The sequence below is a fragment of the Lagenorhynchus albirostris genome, chromosome 7 (assembly GCF_949774975.1).
Source record: "Lagenorhynchus albirostris chromosome 7, mLagAlb1.1, whole genome shotgun sequence".
NCBI lineage: Eukaryota > Metazoa > Chordata > Mammalia > Artiodactyla > Delphinidae > Lagenorhynchus > Lagenorhynchus albirostris.
The window spans coordinates 30,840,407-30,860,745 of record NC_083101.1 but is presented as its reverse complement, the minus strand read 5'-3'; the positions used below and the strand labels follow the sequence as shown (position 1 = coordinate 30,860,745).

The following is a 20,339-nucleotide window of genomic DNA, read 5'->3' as shown; positions in this document are numbered from 1 at the left end:
ATGTTTATAGCAATACAATCCTACCTTAAGAAACAGGAAACGTCTCAAATAAACAACCTAACCTTGCACCTAAGCAATTAGAGAAAGAAGAACAAAAAAACCCCAAAGTTAGCAGAAGCAAGGAAATGATAAAGATCAGAAATAAATGAAAAAGAAATGAAGGAAACAATAGCAAAGATCAATAAAACTAAAAGCTGGTTCTTTGAGAAGATAAAGAAAATTGAGAAACCATTAGCCAGACTCATCAAGAAAAAAAGGGAGAAGACTCAAATCAATAGAATTAGAAATAAAAGAGAAGAAGTAACAACTGACACTGCAGAAATACAAAGGATCATGAGAGATTACTACAGGCAACTCTATGCCAATAAAATGGACAACCTGGAAGAAACGGACAAATTCTTAGAAATGCACAACCTGCCGAGACTGAACCAGGAAGAAATAGAAAATATGAACAGACCAATCACAAGCACTCACATTGAAACTGTGATTAAAAATCTTCCAACAAACAAAAGCCCAGGACCAGATGGCTTCACAGGCGAATTCTATCAAACACTTAGAGAAGAGCTAACACCTATCCTTCTCAAACTCTTCCAAAATATAGCAGAGGGAGGAACACTCACAAACTCATTCTATGAGGCCACCATCACCCTGATACCAAACCAGACAAAGATGTCACAAAGAAAGAAAACTACAGGCCAATATCACTGATGAACATAGATGCAAAAATCCTCAACAAAATACTAGCAAACAGAATCCAACAGCACATTAAAAGGATCATACACCATGATCAAGTGGGGTTTATGCCAGGAATGCAAGGATTCTTCAATATACACATATCAATCAACGTGATACACCATATTAACAAATTGGAATACAACCCTATGATCATCTCAATAGATGCAGAGAAACCTTTCGACAAAATTCAACACCCATTTATGATTAAAACCCTCCAGAAAGTAGGCATAGAGGGAACTTTCCTCAACATAATAAAGGCCATATATGACAAACCCACAGCCAACATCGTCCTCAATGGTGAAAAACTGAAACCATTTCCACTAAGGTCAGGAAGAACACAAGGTTGCCCACTCTCACCACTATTATTCAACATAGTTTTGGAAGTTTTAGCCACAGCAATCAGAGAAGAAAAAGAAATAAAAGGAATCCAAATCAGAAAAGAAGTAAAGCTGTCACTGTTTGCACATGACATGATACTATACATAGAGAATCCTAAAGATGCTACCAGAAAACTACTAGTGCTAATCAATGAATTTGGTAAAGTAGCAGGATACAAAATTAATGCACAGAAATCTCTGGCATTCCTATACACTAATGATGAAAAATCTGAAAGTGAAATCAAGAAAACACTCCCATTTACCACTGCAAAAAAAAGAATAAAATATCTAGGAATAAACCTACCTAAAGAGACAAAAGACCTGTATGCAGAAAATTATAAGACACTGATGAAAGAAATTAAAGATGATACAAACAGATGGAGAGATATACCATGTTCTTGAATTGGAAGAATCAACATTGTGAAAATGATTCTACTACCCAAAGCAATCTACAGATTCAATGCAATCCCTATCAAACTACCACTGGCATTCTTCACAGAACTAGAACAAAAAATTTCACAATTTGTATGGAAACACAAAAGACACTGAATAGCCAAAGCAATCCTGAGAACAAAAAATGGAGCTGGAGGAATAAGGCTCCCTGACTTCAGACTATACTACAAAGCTACAGTAATCAAGACAGTATGGTACTGGCACAAAAACAGAAATATAGATCAATGGAACAGGATAGAAAGCCCGGAGATAAACCCACGCATATATGGTCCTGTTATCTTTGATAAAGGAGGCAAGAATATACAGTGCAGAAAAGACAGCCTCTTCAATAAGTGGTGCTGCTAAAACAAGACAGGTACATGTAAAAGTATGAAATTAGAACACTCCCTAACACCATACATAAAAATAAACTCAAAATGGATTAAAGACCTAAATGTAAGGCCAAACACTATAAAACTCTTAGAGGAAAACATAGGCAGAATAATGTATGACATAAATCACAGCAAGATCCTTTTTTACCCACCTCCTAGAGAAATGGAAAGAAAAACAAAAATAAACAAATGGGACCTAATGAAACTTCAAAGCTTTTGCATAGCAAAGGAAACCATAAAGAAGATGAAAAGACAACCCTCAGAATGGGAGAATATATTTGCAAATGAAGCAACTGACAAAGGATTAATCTCCAAAATTTACAAGCAGCTCATGCAGCTCAATAACAAAAAAACAAACAACCCAATCCAAAAATGGGCAGAAGACCTAAATAGACATTTCTCCAAAGAAGATATACAGATTGCCAACAAACTAGTGAAAGAATGCTCAACATCATTAATCATTAGAGAAATGCACATCAAAACTACAATGATATATCATCTCACACTGGTCAGAATCGCCATCATCAGAAAATCTAGAAACAATAAATGCTGGAGAGGGTGTGGAGAAAAGGGAACACTCTTGCACTGTTGGTGGGAATGTAAATTGATACAGCCACTATGGAGAACAGTATGGAGGTTCCTTAAAAAACTAAAAATAGAACTACTACATGACCCAGCAATCCCACTACTGGGCATATACCCTGAGAAAACCATAATTCAAAAAGAGTCATGTACCACAATGTTCATTGCAGCTCTATTTACAATAGCCAGGACATAGAAGCAACCTAAGTGTCCATCAAGAGATGAATGGATAAAGAAGATGTGTCACATATATACAATGGAATATTACTCAGCCATAAAAAGAAACGAAACTGAGTTATTTGTAGTGAGGTGGATGGACCTAGAGTCTGTTATACAGAGTGAAGTAAGTCAGAAAGAGAAAAACAAATACTGTATGCTAACACATATATGTGGAATCTAAGGGGGAAAAAAGGTCATGAAGAACCTAGGGGTAAGACGGGAATAAAGACACAGACCTACTAGAGCATGGGCTTGAGGATATGTGGAGGGAGAAGGGTAAGCTGTGACAAAGTGAGAGAGTGGCATGGACATATATACACTACCAAACGTAAAATAGATAGCTAGTGGGAAGTAGCAGCATAGCACAGGGAGATCAGCTAGGTGGTTTGTGACCACCTAGAGGGGTGGGATAGGGAGGGTGAGAGGGAGGGAGACGCAAGAGGGAAGAGATATGGGAACATATGTATATGTATAACTGATTCACTTTGTTATAAAGCAGAAACTAACACACCATTGTAAGGCAATTATAATCCAATAAAGATGTTAAAAAAAAAAAACACTGAGAAAATCGTTGTGGGATCCCCTTTAACCTTTTTTATACTTCATGCATTAGAAGCTTTCCTGAATTCTCATCACTCTCAACATTTCTCAGTCAGCCACTTCACCCCCATGAAGTCCTTCTGTTAACTGCCCCTCACATAACTCTTCTATATTGTATTAAGCTTAACCTTGCTACTCTTCTCTACATCACTGACGAAGTCCCTTTTGACAGCTTAACGTTGAGAGATCACCTCCTGACTGCTCATAATGATCTACAGGAAAATCTTTTGAGTAAATCTGACCTCTCATGGTTCACTGGTGGTTCTTATTTAAAAGGTGCTAGTGGCAAATATTGTGCTGGGTAAGCTACTTCAACTCCTTTGATGTTGTTGAGGAGGAATCTTTACCTATGGCTACTTTGGCCAAACAGGCTGAATTATACACTCTTACGTGGGCTTGTACTTTAGACAAGGAGAAAACTGGCAATATTTATACTGATAGCAGATATGCTTTCAGAGTAACTTATGATTTTGAAATGTTGTAGAAGCAACATGGCTTCTTTACTTCCAGCAGAAATAAAAATTTAAATGGCCCCTATGTTCAGAAATTTTTACCTGCTGCCTTAGCTATTATTAATACTTTGGGAGCATTCTAACCCTGACTCTCTGCAAGCTAAGGAAATCACCTTGCAGAAATCATTTCTGCAAAAAAAGTCTGGCCTTAAAGGGACCAGCAGCAGCCAAACCTTTGTCATGGTCTAAAGAGTTATTTCCCCAAGTGGTAACTTAAGAAAACTCGCTAGAGAAGTCCAAAAATTGGCCTCAGAAAAGGAAGAACAAGATTGGAAGTTCAACAATTGTTGGTTTGATAAAAAGAGAAAGCTCTGGTTTAGACCAGGTAACAACCCAGTCCTACCAGAGACTCTAAAATTCCCACTCCTCACCACTGCACATGCGTTAAACTATTGATCTACTGACAAAATGACAACATTCATGAATCAATATTGGGGAAACACTAACTAACCCATGAAAAGTACATAACTCACTTGTCCCACTTGTCCAAAATACAACCCAGGAAGCCTGTTCATACTGCTCCCAGACATTTTTAACTGCCTAATAGACCATTCGAGGTCTGACAAATGGGTTTCATACAACTTTCTCCACCTCATGGATATAAATATGTTTTAGTCATGGTCTGTATGTTTTCACAATGGACTGTTGCCTTCCCTTACAGACAGGCTACTGCCTCTTCTGTGGCTAAAGTCCTTTTGGAAAAGATTATCTGTACCTCTTCAATTTCATAGTGATCAAGGAACCCTTTTACTGACCAGGTGCTTTGATAAGTCTGTGCTGTTTGGCTGGTTTTACACATTTCACTGTACTTTCTGCCCTCAAACCTTTGGCTTAGTCGAACACACCAGTGGCATTATTAAGACTCAGTTAGCAAAATCGGTACAGGCCCTCTAAGTACTTTGACCAAAAACATTGCCATTGGTCCTTCTAAATCTCAGATCCATAATTTTTGGAACCCATAAACTCTCACCCTTTGTGACAGTCAAATAACACCCAACGTTTTGGCTCTTGCTTCTTTTGTCCCACAACTGATAAAAGAAGAGATACTCCAATATTGCAACGGGCTAATTGCTTCTATTAAAAATAACTATGTTTTGGTAGAGCAATCTTTTCACAGTGTACTCTTGGGAGACAAGGACCTTATGATTCATATTCTATAACCTGGAGATTTCATCTACTGGAAAGACACTTCCATAAAAGCTCTCTTCAGCCTCACAGGAAAGGCCCTTAGGCACCAAACTCCAAGGAATAGACTCTTGGATTCATGTGACACATCTAAAGAAAGCATCAAACCCTGAGTAGACCTGCATATCATCTAGTGACCTGAAAGTAAAGATTTCCCAGAATTGAAGCAGATGACATCTGATGAGACAACTTTCCCAAGATATTCAGACCAGGCCTATTGGAAGTTTGCCTACTTTTGATGATGACATAATGCTTTAGATGATCTTGATAACATATGGATTTTAGATTAAAAGTACCTGATAGTTGTCCCTCCCTGTTACTTGCATGGTACCTCAACTGGTTTCCAATCTATGCACTTGCCCTCCAGTGTGAGACACTACACCCAGGAAAGGTCTTTCCTGGCATTGAGGGACAAAAAGCTGCTGAAACTGGAAAACCTGACTCTTGATCAGTGACGTTTTCAGAGAAAGATCTTGATCTAAAGGGGGAAATGTAAAAAATTAATAAACTAGAAATCTCAATTAAATAGAGTTGGGAGACTAGAAGGGGGAGCTCTCACGCCCCACAACAAAGTCCAACTAGAAGAAGAAATACTCCTCTTCTTTCCTGGCAAGGATTCAGCCAATGAAAGGTCATAGAGTCTTTGTTTACTATAGCTCTTCCCCCGCCCACTTCCTTTTCCCCTCCATAAAAGTGCTCTCTTTCCCTTGCTGTGTTGGGACTTGCACGTGGCTCTCCATGGTTGAGACACCAAATTGCAGTTCTCTGCTGATCTCAAATAAACCCATCTTTGCTAGAGAAATATCTGAAGGTCTATTTGTTTTAGGTCAATAGTCCCAAAAATAATAGAAATGAGATGTTGATTCTATCCATCATTTAGCAAAACCCTACAATCTCAAACAACCAAAAAACTTCAATGGCCAGTGGGAACAAAGCATGTACTAATCCCACCCACACGCCCAGTTCTAGAGTTTTGGAATATGTAACTAATGTCCAAGGAAAATGCTCCTTCAAGAATATGTCAGGTTCTACTGACTGAATACTATGGATTTAACATTGCCGATAATGCTGGCATGTTGACTTAATGTCTGAAACTGCCACAGCCATCTTGTGACCTTGAGGAGAAGGCCAGGAAATTACAGAAATGTCAATCCAGTCTCCTCAGTAAGAAACTCCACTGAGTTTCCAAACTAAAGCTAGAACCACCTATCTCCAGATCTGTTACATGAGAGAATAAAATGCCTTATGTTGATGTTGTTTAAGCCACACTCAGTGACTTTTCTGGAAACATAGCCAGAACATTCCTAATGGATTCACCATGGGAGGAACACGTGCTAAAACTCAGGAGCAGTGTGTTCAGGTAACCATAGTAGCTCTTCATTACTTGAGTTTAGAGTATCAGACAGGAAGTAGCAAAATAAGGCTGGAAAAGAAAACAGCAGCTTGACAGGGAATGACTTTGAAGAACATGCTAATAAGCAGCCTTTACTCTTTTCCAAACTACAGAGGAGAATCAGGACAGATTTTAAGGAGAGGCATAAGATAAGGCAGAAGTACGCAGAAGTCAGATTATGGAAAATTTTATCTAACATGCTAGGAAGCCTGACTAGGAAGCCTAGTAAATTGGGAGATGGTTAAGCAAGAGAGTAAAATAACTGTGCTCTAGAAAAACCAGTCTTATGACTCTGACTTGCAAAATTGGAGGCAGAAAAGCCAAGCTTATTGCAATGGTACAGGCAAGAAATAATGGTGCCCTGAGCTAAGCAGCACCAGCAGGAAAAAAAAAGGAAACAAGACAACGAGTTAGTTATGAGTGCAGAATATACAGCTCCTAGTTACCAATTTGGTATAGGAGAGCAAAGGAAAAGAAGGAGTTAAAGTTTTTGTTGTTGTTGTTGTTTATGGTATGAAATGTTGTTTTTTATGGTACAAAATAAAGCTTTCATTCTCCTTGAGCACTGGCCCCATGCAAGGATAGTTTCAGAGAGTCACATCTCTTCTAAAGCCTTACTGATTCCCTAGATTTTCTTAGGAAAAAAAGACATTTTATTAAGTAATGTTTGGGGTTTTTTTCTTACTATTTAGAAAAATATGAATGAATGTACCACTTGTATCTAGCTGACACAAATGTGAGAAATTCTTATGGTAAAGGGGAAAAAAATGAAACAAATTGAGTCATATATACACTCCATTTTTCATCCTGCATATTAAGAGAAGTGGCTTGAACCACCCACCCCCCTGCCCTTTGGGTTAAAAGAAACTTTCAAGCTCTGAAATTCTGTATCAAGTTAAAAGATATAGTCACAGTTATGGCAAGGAGAGATGAGAACTCAGAATGGATTTGGCCATGGAAGATAAAGTAAAAGCCAGTATAACATGGATGAACAGAAAAAAGGTGACTCAGATATATGCAGGCTTTATCTAATTTACTTCTAGCCTTTGGCAGAACACTAACTCTTATTACAACTTCTGCCACCAAATTTTCAGTTGGGGAATTTAGAGTCCTTAGAAGACACTTCAAATCAACAGATGGAGAAATAAGACTTTCAAGGAATTGAAGTATCTGAGGTCTATCCTCCTGCAGAAGAGACAGTGTGAAGCAGGCTTAATGGAAATACTCAGAGCCTAGGAAAGAAATCAGGTTTCCAGGCCTGGCTTAGTCACTAACTAGCCATCTGTGTGATATTGGTAGAAAGAATGATAGAAAAGTCACGCAGCACCTACAAGGCGACCCAAGCTAAAAGAGTGAAAAGCAGAATCACATAACATTTTAATTTCTCATCTAAGCCAAGCAGAGGGCTAGCACAATGATAACAATGCCTATTTGATAGTTCAAGGACAATTCCATTATATGCATCAAAAATAGCTATTTAAAAATTCAGTGCATCAGTAGATTGTCAGCAATTGTTGCTCATCTTACAATTGCAATTCTCACAGTACTTTGGTGATCCTTATATGAGAAAGGATGCAGTACAGAGTCTTAATTACTTAGACTGCTTCTTATTAAGAAAAAAAATTAGCAATAAATAAGGACTAACATGCATCAACCCTCTTACAACAGTAAAGCACATTTTAAAATTTAAAGAAGGTATGTGGATTATAAAGTACTACAGCATTATGTTTAAGACCTGTCAAGTAACTAAAAATTCTGACCCACTCTTCAAAGAAATAGATTATCTACCTGGTTAAGTATGATGATTTAATAATTATCAGAGAAGGTGATAATAATAATAACTGATCAGATTTATTGAGTATTTAGTGTTGCCTGTTACTCTAATAAGCACTTGGCTTCTAGTATTCCTTTTTTTTTTTTTTTTTTTTTGCGGTACGCGGGCCTCTCACTGTTGTGGCCTCTCCCGTTGTGGAGCACAGGCTCCGGACGCGCAGGCTCAGCGGCCATGGCTCACGGGGCCCAGCCACTCCGCGGCATGTGGGATCCTCCCGGACTGGGGCACAAACCCGTGTCCCCTGCATCGGCAGGCGGACTCTCAACCACTGCGCCACCAGGCAAGCCCTAGTATTCCTTTTAATTCTCACAATAACCTTATGAAGTAGTGTCACTACAATATTATTTAATAGAGGAAGAAACTGAGGATTAGGGGTTCTTAGTAACTTGCCCAGATTCCCACAACCATATGGGATGGAGCCAGAAATGAAACCCATTTCTGTCTGAATCCAAAGCCAATGCCTTTGATTCCATGACAGACACAGGCTAACTATGCATTTCATCTTTCTGAGCAGAAGACACGGGATACAAAATAAATCATGTGTAAAATATAAATATGTAATAGAATTTCAAGTTCACTGAGGGAGAATCATACTTGGAAGTTAAAAGAAGTCACAGAATATCATGCTTATTGAAAAATAGGGATTGAAACTGACTGAAAAGGTCAAATTTACCTTAGGATGTCTCAGGAGAAAGTTGGCATCTTCCTCAAAATATTCCAAATCTCCTTTTTCTAGTTGGAAAGGGAGGTCTTCATAGTCCCAGTAAGCCAAGCCCAAGACAGCAAAGCCATGACTGGCCAGAAGACTGGCTCGGATTTCAATCAGTCCACCAAACAAATCAATAACCACTGGGAAACGGCCCTCTCCTGAAAACAAAACCAAACAAAAAAAACCACAGAATTGAGTATGAAGGGAAGGTGAGAAGAAGAGAAGACAAATATGACAACATGAAGAAGTGCATCACAAATTTTAGAATTAATGTATAAAATTTCAATAGAATTTCCACATTTTCAGCCTTTTTTTCTGGGGCAGAATTAAAGCTGATTGAGTATATAATGGAGCATAATATTCAGAAGTTTCACTGGACACCATGTTCATTGACATGTTTAATCTCTACAGCCAAAGAGAATTCAGGACTCTTAATCAGTCATATCTATAGTGCTGGAGTAAAGAAAGCCAAAGAAATTAGGCAAGGGCTTCTTAACCTACACAAATAGGCTTCAGGAAATCAGCGAAGGTCCTGAAATTACATGCAAGACTATACATTTATATGTGCATTTTACTGATGAGAGCACCCACAGATTTAATTGGGTTCTCAAAGAAGTATATGGCTTTAAAAAAAAAAAAGTATTGAAATGATTATGTTAGCTAAAATCCTGACTTAACACTGCTCTGTTACACTCATCTGACTATACAGTGATGAAATTTTACACCAAAATAGGGATGGTCAGGGTATCATTCTACACTCACTGTGTAGGCAGCTTGCTTCCAAAATAAAGCAGAGCTCACATACTGAAAGTAATTTATCATACCCTTATTGGGGATATACTATTATTGTATAAGTGATTTTAGCTAAGAAAGCCTGATCCTATCCATATTTGAAAGGAGTGACTTGATTTAAAGGAGTACTGGGAATTGTCAAAACAAAATATTGCTATATTTTCTCACCTTGAGAAAAGGAGAAATAAAGTGATACTGAATACATCTTGGTTTAAAAGTACCACTTGAATACATGAATAGGGATGTTTTTGCATATTCTGATTGACAGTACTTAAGAGTACTGAGCCTCTTATTCTGGAAAAATGTTGTTGTTGAGAACTTCTTTGAGACCTGACTCAACCGTTTTTGGCTCCACAGAACACAACACTTTTCTGTACCCCAACAGAATAAGCACCCAAATCAGGAGACCCAGCACACACAATGTCTAAGAGCGTTCGCAAATAGCACACCCTAAACCAGCACATCATCCCAAGGTGAAAGGCCTGAACTAATATTCAGATTCTTTTTTTTAATAGATCTTTATTGGAGTATAATTACTTCACAATACTATGTTAGTTTCTGTTGTACAACAAAGTGAATCAGCCATATGCATACACATGTCCCCATATCCCCTCCCTCTTGAGCCTCCCTCCCATCCTCCCTATCCCACCCCTCTAGGTTATCACAAAGCACTGAGCCGAATATTCAGATTCTTAACTGAATATTAGCGTCAAGGAGGTTTGTGCCACTTACTTCCTGACCCCTACACACAATAAAGTGGTCTATATGCTAAATACTGGGGGTAAAAAATTTTCAAATTTACCCAAAAAGGTGCATGGGTCATGGTGAATTTGCAAAGGGAAGCTTTTTTTCCTTTTACACCATCTAACACTCTATGTTGTCAGAAACCACCTCTAACACTTCAGGTTTCCTTAACCCACCTCAGTTCTAGAAGGTGACTATTAAAAAAAAAAAAAAAAGGCAGGGAGAGAGGGGGAATACATCCTGACGATGTGATGGCTGTGTCCCAAATCAAAGCACATGTCTGAATAAGGCAACCTCAGACACACCTGAAACCTGGACCTACTGAGGGCTACTTCTGGGAAATTAACTTTGCTTCATTCAGTCCCCACAATAAACTCTGAGAAATGTACCAATAGTGTTTTGAACCACTTTTTGGTATGTTGAGATCACTATGAGAAACTGAATGTTCTGAAAAGTTTTATAGCCATTAGGGAGCATGTTATATTAGCTGCTGATTTATGGAATATCCTATAAATATGCAATATTTATGGAACTAGAGGGTATAAAGTTTCTTTGCATCCTCTATATTTCTTGCAATATTTCAATCCATTATATCATCAGCTTATTGTGACAATCATGCAATAACCTATGCCTAAATTAAAACTCAGACATGACAGAACCCCCAAAAGAAGCTGGGATACAGTTCCATATCAGGATGTGGGTCTTCAGATAGCTAGGCTTCAATGTGAATGAATTTCACATAAATCCAAAGCTATGGAAATCTCATAATGCAGGGACTCCATAAACTACTGTTACATCCTTAGGCTCCAGAATTGCTGAGATAAAACTTGAGTTGGAATGAAGTTATCACCACGTTCTTGTTCTGACCCAAAGTTAACTCTGATTCTGAGTCAGGAAAGGAATGCTCTCTATTTTATCCACATCCAAGTAAACTTCTAGGAGGATAAGGGATTTAAAAGAGGAAAACAAAAAAGATGACAATAACCAGGGTAATTCCACTCACCTGGAGGGAGAAGGAGGGCTCCCCGAAGGCGGCTTTCTTTGACTTGGATTCGGGTGACACCAGGTGCTACATACCACCTCTCCAAAGTCAGGCTGACCTTTGGAGTAGTGATGGCGGTGTGGGTAACCATTACATCTGAATCATAAAGTTTTAATTGGAACTGCAAGGGGTTATTCATAACATCTCTTTTCAGCAGTTTTGTTAATATCTTCTGAGGTTTCAGGGACCAGAGGAGACCCATAGGGTGGACTCCTACATAATCACCTCCAAGAGAAGATGCATGCTCTAGGTCCACCTCACCAACTTCACTGGCCCTAGAGTAGGCTTGAGAATGAAACAGGATTCCCTTTTCATCTTCCAGTGATGTCCAAAGAAGCACTATCTGAAATGGAGTTAGGTCTTTAGCTATGCGCTGGCTCATCAACATGAGTGCACTTGCAGGGGTAGCTGTCAGCTGAATCCTTGTTACAGTGTGGCTCCTTGGATGATTCTTCACTAATGCCTTCAGTAAACCTCAACACGGAAAGAAATATGGGAGAATGAAATAAGGCAGTGATAAGGTTAAGGCAAAGTAAACTGGACCAGGAATCAGGCTGCTTGGGATTCAGCTCTAACTCTCCAGTTACTTAGCAAATATCCTGATATAATCTTCAAGTTCAAGATTCCTAGGAGTGTTGAACAAATTTCTAGAAGATATATAGCAAAGTGATAAGTTTCACAACAATAATGATCCAAGGCTGAGGAAGCAGCAGTCAAAATATGCATGAATGATATTAACACATCCAAGGAAAACATCACAATCTGCCATCTAGAGCCTTTGAAAAGTCAAGTACAATGGAGAATAGGAGTGAGAGGTGGGGCTGAAAACAGGGGGACTTGATGAACGTCTCTATGTAAGAAACAGGTGACTCTACTACTAATGCCCTCCCTGAGTCCTGCAAACAGAATGCCTTGGCATCTAAAATTTTACCTACAAGAGCATAAAAAATAGAATGATCTTTCAAAAGAATGAGAATAAAGTCTCTCGGGAGAACAAGGAGGCTGACATATTGCTCCCTAGGAAAAAAAAATACTCATAGCTTCGTAGTTAGGATTTACCCAGTCCTAAGCAAAAGGAGAAACTGACAAGCCCTTCAGGTACACAGAAGTGTTTTTGTTTTGTTAAACTCATTAGATTGCCAAGAATGCAAAGAATCTAAATGAATTAAACTCTAGCAAGTGACAAGCTCTTCATAGAAGAGAAGAAATTTTCACTCCTATGTGGTGACTTTCAATTATGACGAAGCAACAATAACAATAACAACAAAACCCATAGAGAAAAATAAAGAGAAATCCATAGAAAATTTAATGCACTTAAGATGCAGATCATCAGACTAATAATTGAAAAAGCAAATTGCTGTTTTTTTAGAAAGGTATTGTCAAGATAAAAGACACAGACAGATTGAAAATAAAAGGGAATAAAAATATAGGTAACACAGATCCTGAACATAAGAAAGCTAGTGGGGCTATATGTATATCAACTTTATATCAACTTATATCAAGACTATATACAGGACTTCCCTGGTGGTCCAGTGGCTAAGACTCCGCACTCCCAGTGCAGGCGGCCTGGGTTTGATCCCTGGTCAGGGAACTAGATCCCACATGCTGCAAGAAGTTCACATGCTGCAACTAAAGACCCTGCATGCCACAATGAAGATCCCACATGAAACAACGAAGATCCTGTGTGCTGCAACTGAGACACAACACAGCCAAATAAATAAATATATTTTTTAAAAGACTATATATAAGTATATATATATATATTTTTATATATATATATTTATTTATAGCCATTTATGTCAAGACAAAGAGTATTACTAGAGATAAAGGGGGATATTTCATAATAATAAAGAAATCAAGTCATCAAGAAAATATATTTTTAAACATATATACACTCTGTAATAACAGAGTTTCAAAATACATGAAGCAAAATTGAAAGAATTTTTAAAAATCCATGATCATAGTTGAGAATTTTAGCAACTGTCTCTCGGTAAATGACAGTTCAAGTCGATTTTAAAAATTCAGTAAGATACCAAAGATTTGGACAACACTCCCAACCAACTTGATCTCATTGACATTTATAAAACACTATACCTCAAAACTGAAATATATATATTCTTTCTAAAGAAACCAAGTACTGATTTCTGCTTAGAATGTAGGCAGCTAGAAAGAGTGTTGTTCCATCAATAATAACAAGAAAATGTGAATAATCTTGAAAATCATAACTTATATTGAATCTATCAGAGAGGTGAGGTTGCTGGGCCACTAACTAGCCTGAAATGTAAGAAAAGAAGGGTGCCTTCATGATGAAACAACCTGGTAAACCTGCAGCAGAGCGCAAGATGGGGCCTCTATACAAGCAGATAACTGGAATTCAGCTAAATTTTCAGTGAATTGCTAAAGGCTGTGTGAGCTAGCATAAACACAGAAAACACCCAGAAGCTGCAGACACAAGAGAAGTTTGCACCCAATAACAGGCTCTTCTTTATGTACCTCACCAGATGGTTATGAGAAAGATTGGGGTAGGACAAGAAACTGGAAAAATGTTTCCTGACTTGGGCAGTCCTGGAGGAGGGTAGCAACCACCACTGCAAGAAAGGCACAAAGCCCCACCTGAACCTTTTTTCCCTGAGGAATAAAATCCTTAAGCCACTGGGAGAGAGGATGACCAACTGAGCCAGTTTCTTGGGACTGAAGCATTTCCCAAGATGCAGGACTTTCAGAGCTAAAACCGGGACAGTCCCAGAAAAATCAGGAGGAGTTGGTCACCCTACTGGAGAAAGAACACCAAGTCCTGTCACTCTCAAGGCACAGGAGACCTATTGTTGCTGGAGGCAGGAAAAAATGAATGGGGAAAAAACAAAAAGCAAACAAAAAAACCCTTACCCCTGGAGAAGGACAGGAAACCATCCTGGACTCAAATAATTAGAGGTCTCTCATCACTTGGAGAGGGCAGGATCACTGAGAAATCTCCACCCCCAGACAGCGGGGCACAGGGCCTGTCAAAGACTGAGGCTCACCTAGGGTAACAGAAAACTATCATGACCTCCCCACCACCAGGCTAGTGAACACCAAGTAACAAGCAACAACAGTCTACCTTTTAGGGTGTGTAAAAACATGGAAAGAGACACTCTCTCATGTGCAGGCACACAGGGAAGGCCTCAAGTTGAGGGTGGAAAGTGAACATTGAGAAAAATCCTCTAGCAAACCTACCTCCTTCTAAACACAGTGTAACACCAAAAGATTTTGAAGTTGGTGATTATAGCGAATATAACCATAGCAAAAATGACAACAAAAAAAATGAGCTCAACTCTTGACTAGATTGACCCCACTAACAGACCAGCAGAAGAGGTATTTCTAGTTCAAGATGTAAATATTTATATTGATTTTTACTGTTCTATATACCATGTCTGACAATCAATTAAAAATTATGAGATGCAACTCAATTGCAAAAATAAACAATCTGATTAAAATATGGGCAGAGGATCTAAATAGATATTTTCTCAAAGAAGGCAAACAGATGGACAACACATACGTGAAAATGTGCTCAACATCACTAATCACCAGGGAAATGCAAATCAAAATCACAACTGTTAGGACAGCTATTATCAAAAAGACAAGAAATAACAAGTGCTGGTGAGGATGTGGAGAAAAAAGAACACTTGTGCATCACTGACAGGAATGTAAATTGGTGCAGCCACTATGGAAAACAATATGGAGGCTCCTCAAAAAACTAAAAACAGAATTTCCTTATGATTCAGCAATTCCACTTCTGGGTATTTATCCAAAAGAAATGAAAACACTAACTCAAAAAGATATCTACAGCCCCAGGTTCATTGTAGCATTATTTATAATACCCAAGACATGGAAACAACTTAAGTGTCCACTGATGAATGAATGAATAAATAGTATATATATATATATACACACATATATATAAAATGAAGTATTATTCAGGCATAAAAATGAAGGAAATCCTGCCATTTGTGACAACATGGATGGACCTTGAGGGCATTATGCTAAGTTAAATAAATCAGACAGAGAAAGACAAATACTATATGATCTCACTTATATGTGGAATCTAATATAAAACAAAATACAAAAACAAAAAACCCCCACTGAACTCATAGATACAGAGAATAGGTTGGTGGTTTCCAGAAGCAGGGGGTAGAGGGTGGGCAAAAATGGGTGAAGGTTGTCAAAAGGTACAAACTTTCAGTAATAAAATAAAGTAAGTCCTGGGGATGTAATTTACAGTGTAGTGACTATAGTTAATAATACTATATTGTATATTTGAAAGTTACTAAGAGTAGATCTTAAAAGTTCTCATTGCAAGAAAAAAATTTTTTACCTACCGGTGGCAATGAATATTGGCTAACTTATTGTGGTAATCATTTTGCAATGTATGTATCATTGTGGTAATCATTTTGCGATGTATCAAATCATTATGTTGTCCACCTATAACTAATATAATGATATATGTCATTTATATTTCAATAAAAAAGAAAAATGCTGAAATTCAAGCACAGGATTTGATGGTAAAAGTAGCTAACAGCCAACAAATATTCAACCAAGCCAGGTATGTTATGTCAAGTTTAGGACCAAACCTGGAAGATGAGATGGGGATATCTGCTGGATGCCCCAAACAATTTTCACTCCCTAGAAGTTTCTGAACATTCTGTATTTGCTGAAGAGGCCCACCCTTTGCCCACTAAGAGCTAGAACTACCCTCTCTCCCTTTCTCCCACCCTAACATGAATAAAGACCATATACAGGTCTTCCCCCATAAGGCAACAGGTGCCTTTGGAAGCTGTCCCCATTCTGGCTACCAGGCCTATAATCAAAATTGAGTCACAGCATAACCTGGCTGGGGCTACGTAGGGCCTGATGGAGGAAAAAAAATGGACTATATACAAAAGTTGCTGCACAACCTAGCCAAAAATAAAAACTAAAAAATTGTCAGACACAAGAAAGCAAAGAAAAAAAAAATGGCAAAAGACAAAGCAATCAACAGAACTAGACCTGGAGAAAACCCAGGTAGAACAAGCAGAGAATTTAAAATAACTGTGAATAATATTAAATCTTGCTATAGACTGAATGTGTGTATCTCTCCAAAAATCCATATGTTGAAGCCTTAATCCATATTGTGATGATATTTAGAGGTGGGGCTTTGGGGAGGTAATGAGGTTTACATGAGGTCATGAGGGTGGAGCCCCTGTGATGGGATTGATGTTCTCATAAGAGGATGAGGAAGCCAGAGCTTGCTCGCTTGCTATCTCCCTGCCATGTGAGGATACAGCAAGAGGACTGTCTATAAACAAGAAAGAGAGTCCTCATCAGAACTCAGCTATGCTAGCACCCTGATCTCGGACTTCCAGTCTTCATAACTGTGAAAAATAAGTTTCTATTGTTTAAGTCACACAGTGCATGATAGTTTTTATAGCAGTCTGAACTAAGACAAAGCTCTAGTGAAATGGGTGGACAACATGCATGAATAAATAGATAATTTTAACAACAACAACAAAAAGGAAACCAAATGGGAATGCTAGAAATAAAAACAAAAAATCTAAAAAACCCCACAGCAACAGAGATAAACAATGATTTCAATGGTCTCATCCACAGCACATAGCTTGGATAAAGTCACCCAACTTAAAGATAGGTCTAACAAAGAGGGAAAGAAAAAAAAGCAAAAAGAAAAAAGGAACAGAGCACACAAGAATTGTGGGATGATAACAAATCATCTAATATACATGTACTTGGAAATTCAGAAGAGAGAGATGATGGAACAGAAGAAATATTTGAAGAGATAAAGGCCAAGAATTTTCTAAAAATTGTAAAAGACATCAATCACAGACAAAAGAATCTCAGAGCAGCCCAAGCTGCTCTCATTTTTTTTTTTTACATTTTAAGGCAATCGGAGGAAGAAAAAAAACAAAAAACAAAAAACCCCACAACCCACATTACATACAGAGGAACAAAGAAAAGCTTAAGTATACTCCTTAACAGAAACTATGCAAGTCAGAAGAAAATGGAACGACAAATCTTGCAGAAAGAAAGGTTTAAAGAACATAAAACCAGAATTTTATATGCAGCAAAAATATCTCTCAAAAATGAAGGAGAGTGGGAGGGAGACACAAGAGGGAGGAGATATGGGGATATATATATACATATAGCTGATTCACTTTGTTATAAAGCAGAAACTAACACACCATTGTAAAGCTATTATACTCCAATAAAGATGTTTAAAAAAAAAATGAGGGGCTTCCCTCATGGCGCAGTGGTTGAGAGTCCGCCTGCCAATGCAGGGGACACGGGTTCGTGCCCTGGTCCGGGAAGATCCCACATGCTGCAGAGCGGCTGGGCCCGTGAGCCATGGCCACTGAGCCTACGCGTCCAGAGCCTGTGCTCCGCAATGGGAGAGGCCACAACAGTGAGAGGCCCGCGTACCACAAAAAAAAAAAAAAGAAGAAGAAGGCGAATGCATACAGTTTTGCAACTTCCTGTGAACCTATAATTATTTCAAAATAAAAAGATTTTCGAGACTTCCTTGGCAGTCCGTGATTAAGACTCCACTCTCTCAATGCAGGGGACATGGTTTCAATCCCTGGTCAGGGAACTAAGATCCCACATGACACATGGCATGGCCTAAAAAATAAAAAATAAAAAATTTAAATAAAACAAAATAAAAAGATTTTCAAAATAAGGGAGAAATAAACATTTATCATACTAAAACTAGTAGAATTCATTACTAGGAGACCTGACCTATAAAAAAAGTGTTAAGGGAAATTCTTCAGGCGGAAATAATATGACACTAGATAGAAAATTGGATGTACCTTGAAAGAAATGAACATCCCTGGAAATGGTTAAAATAAAAGCTAATATAAAATTTTTCCCTTTGATAATTGACTCTCTAAGACTCACCTGTCCAATAAAGTTCACACTAGTCACAGGGGGCTATTTCAAGGGAACACTTGAAATGAGTGCCCTACATAATTCACGGCATGGGATTTCCCTGGCAGTCCAGCGGTTAAATCTGCCTTCCAATGCAAGGGGACGTGGGTTTGATCCCTGGTCAGGAAACTAAGATCCCACATGCTGTGTGGCAACTGAGCCCACATGCCACAACTAGAGAGAAGCCCGCGTGCCACAACAAAGAGCCTGCATGCTGCAACGAAAGATCCCGCATACTGCAACGAAGATCCCCTGTGCCACAACTAAGACCTGATGCAGCTAAATAAATAAATAAATAAATAATTCATGGGTCAAAGAAGTAATCATAAAGGAAACAGGAAGACATTTTTTATTAGAGGATATTGAAAACAAATCACCAAAATTTGTGTCAATTTAGTTTTTTGAGGGCAGTTACCAGCCTCATCTGCAGACACTCATACTATCAAAGTCAGGGGCAGAATGAACTATAAACTCATGCTTTGTGGGCTCCAGCTTATCCTTTCTCTGTTCTACACCCACCTGCTCTTCCTAACTGCCTGCCCTACAAACTTCAAGTTCTAAAGGTCCATCATTAGATGCAAGGACAACAACCCTTCAGAGGCAGTTAAACCAGTTCCCACAATGGTGTAAGGTCAAAGTCTTAAGAATTATACATCAGTGGAGCTGGAGAGGTTGAAGGAAAGATTATTTATTGTTAATTGATACTTCAAGCAAGTTAAGTTCTGAAACTGCTACTGGATGTGCCACATGTTAATCCTTGGGCATTTTTATAGAGAACTTGGTGGTACAGCAGAACCTGGCACTACTGCAGTTGAGGAATGAATAGGACAGCTTAATTATTCAAGAATGAGGAGAGCAATACGCTGGTAGCTGAAAGAAGCGTCAAGGAGGAGTCTGCTTTGTGTCCTACTTTGGGTTCCTCCAGAAGCCTACTTTGAGGTAAGAACTCATGAGCAAGTAGTTTATTTTGAGGCGATTCTAGGAAGTGGAGTGGAGAAGAGCAATGAGAAATATCCAGTAAATGGTTGGTTGAGGGTTTCTCCTGGTAGTGGTAGGGGAAGGGTTGCGTTAATTTCCCACCACTTCTAACCTGCCACGTGGAGAGGTAAAGCTGAATCTGAATCCAAGTTTCGGATGTTGTGAGTCAGGCCTGTGCACTAACCACAAATGCAGGTAGGGGAAGGCAATGCCTTTGTATTTTGTTTTTAATGAGTGTGTATGTCTGTGTATTGAGAGAGAGAGAGGGAGAGAGGTAGATATGAGATGAGGCATGAATACATGCTGAGAATCAGCCTAGAGAGAGAGAAGCACTGAGAATCGGAATTTGATGGTGAATAAGACACTGTTCTCTGAAAAGCCTAAAAACAAGTGATTTTATAGCCCCAAAGTACAATATTTTACTTGTAAAAATATTCAAGAAATTGAGTACTTAAGGTCACACAGAAATACATGGCAGAGTCCGGAACGGAATTCATATCTCCAGCTCTGAGTTGTAATTGATTAGAAGTTCAACAAGAATTTATCAAGGGTCTATATGTGATAATCACTAGGAAATTAGTCTTTGCCCTAAATAAATCTAAAGATGTAGTATTCCTTCCACACATTATCAGTTAAGCTTCTCTTTAAGTATCACATGAATCAACCAGTGTATCCATACGGAAAGAAATGGAAAAGTCATTAACTTTAGTTCAATTTATACTTCTTTTCAAATGTTATCACTTTTTCCTTCATTCCTGAATTGCATAAATATGACATGTGATCAACCTTCAAGAAATATTTTCACAGAATGTAATTCTAATGTATCATTAGTCTCACATTAAAAGAAAATCATCCTTCAAAC

General features: G+C 38.4%; 2 protein-coding genes across 2 annotated transcripts in view; both read right to left on the bottom strand.

Annotated features, from left to right (window-relative positions):
* LOC132522607 (bile acid-CoA:amino acid N-acyltransferase-like) overlaps positions 1 to 12,586 on the bottom strand; it is a 28,552-nt gene extending 15,966 nt beyond the window's left edge. The window contains 3 exon segments of the mRNA XM_060153192.1: positions 8,935 to 9,128; positions 11,510 to 12,022; positions 12,583 to 12,586. Coding sequence (XP_060009175.1) covers positions 8,935 to 9,128; positions 11,510 to 12,022; positions 12,583 to 12,586 — 711 coding nt within the window.
* LOC132523476 (acyl-coenzyme A amino acid N-acyltransferase 2-like) overlaps positions 1 to 20,339 on the bottom strand; it is an 80,212-nt gene that overhangs the window by 47,074 nt on the left and 12,799 nt on the right. The gene's annotated exons all lie outside the window — the stretch shown is intronic.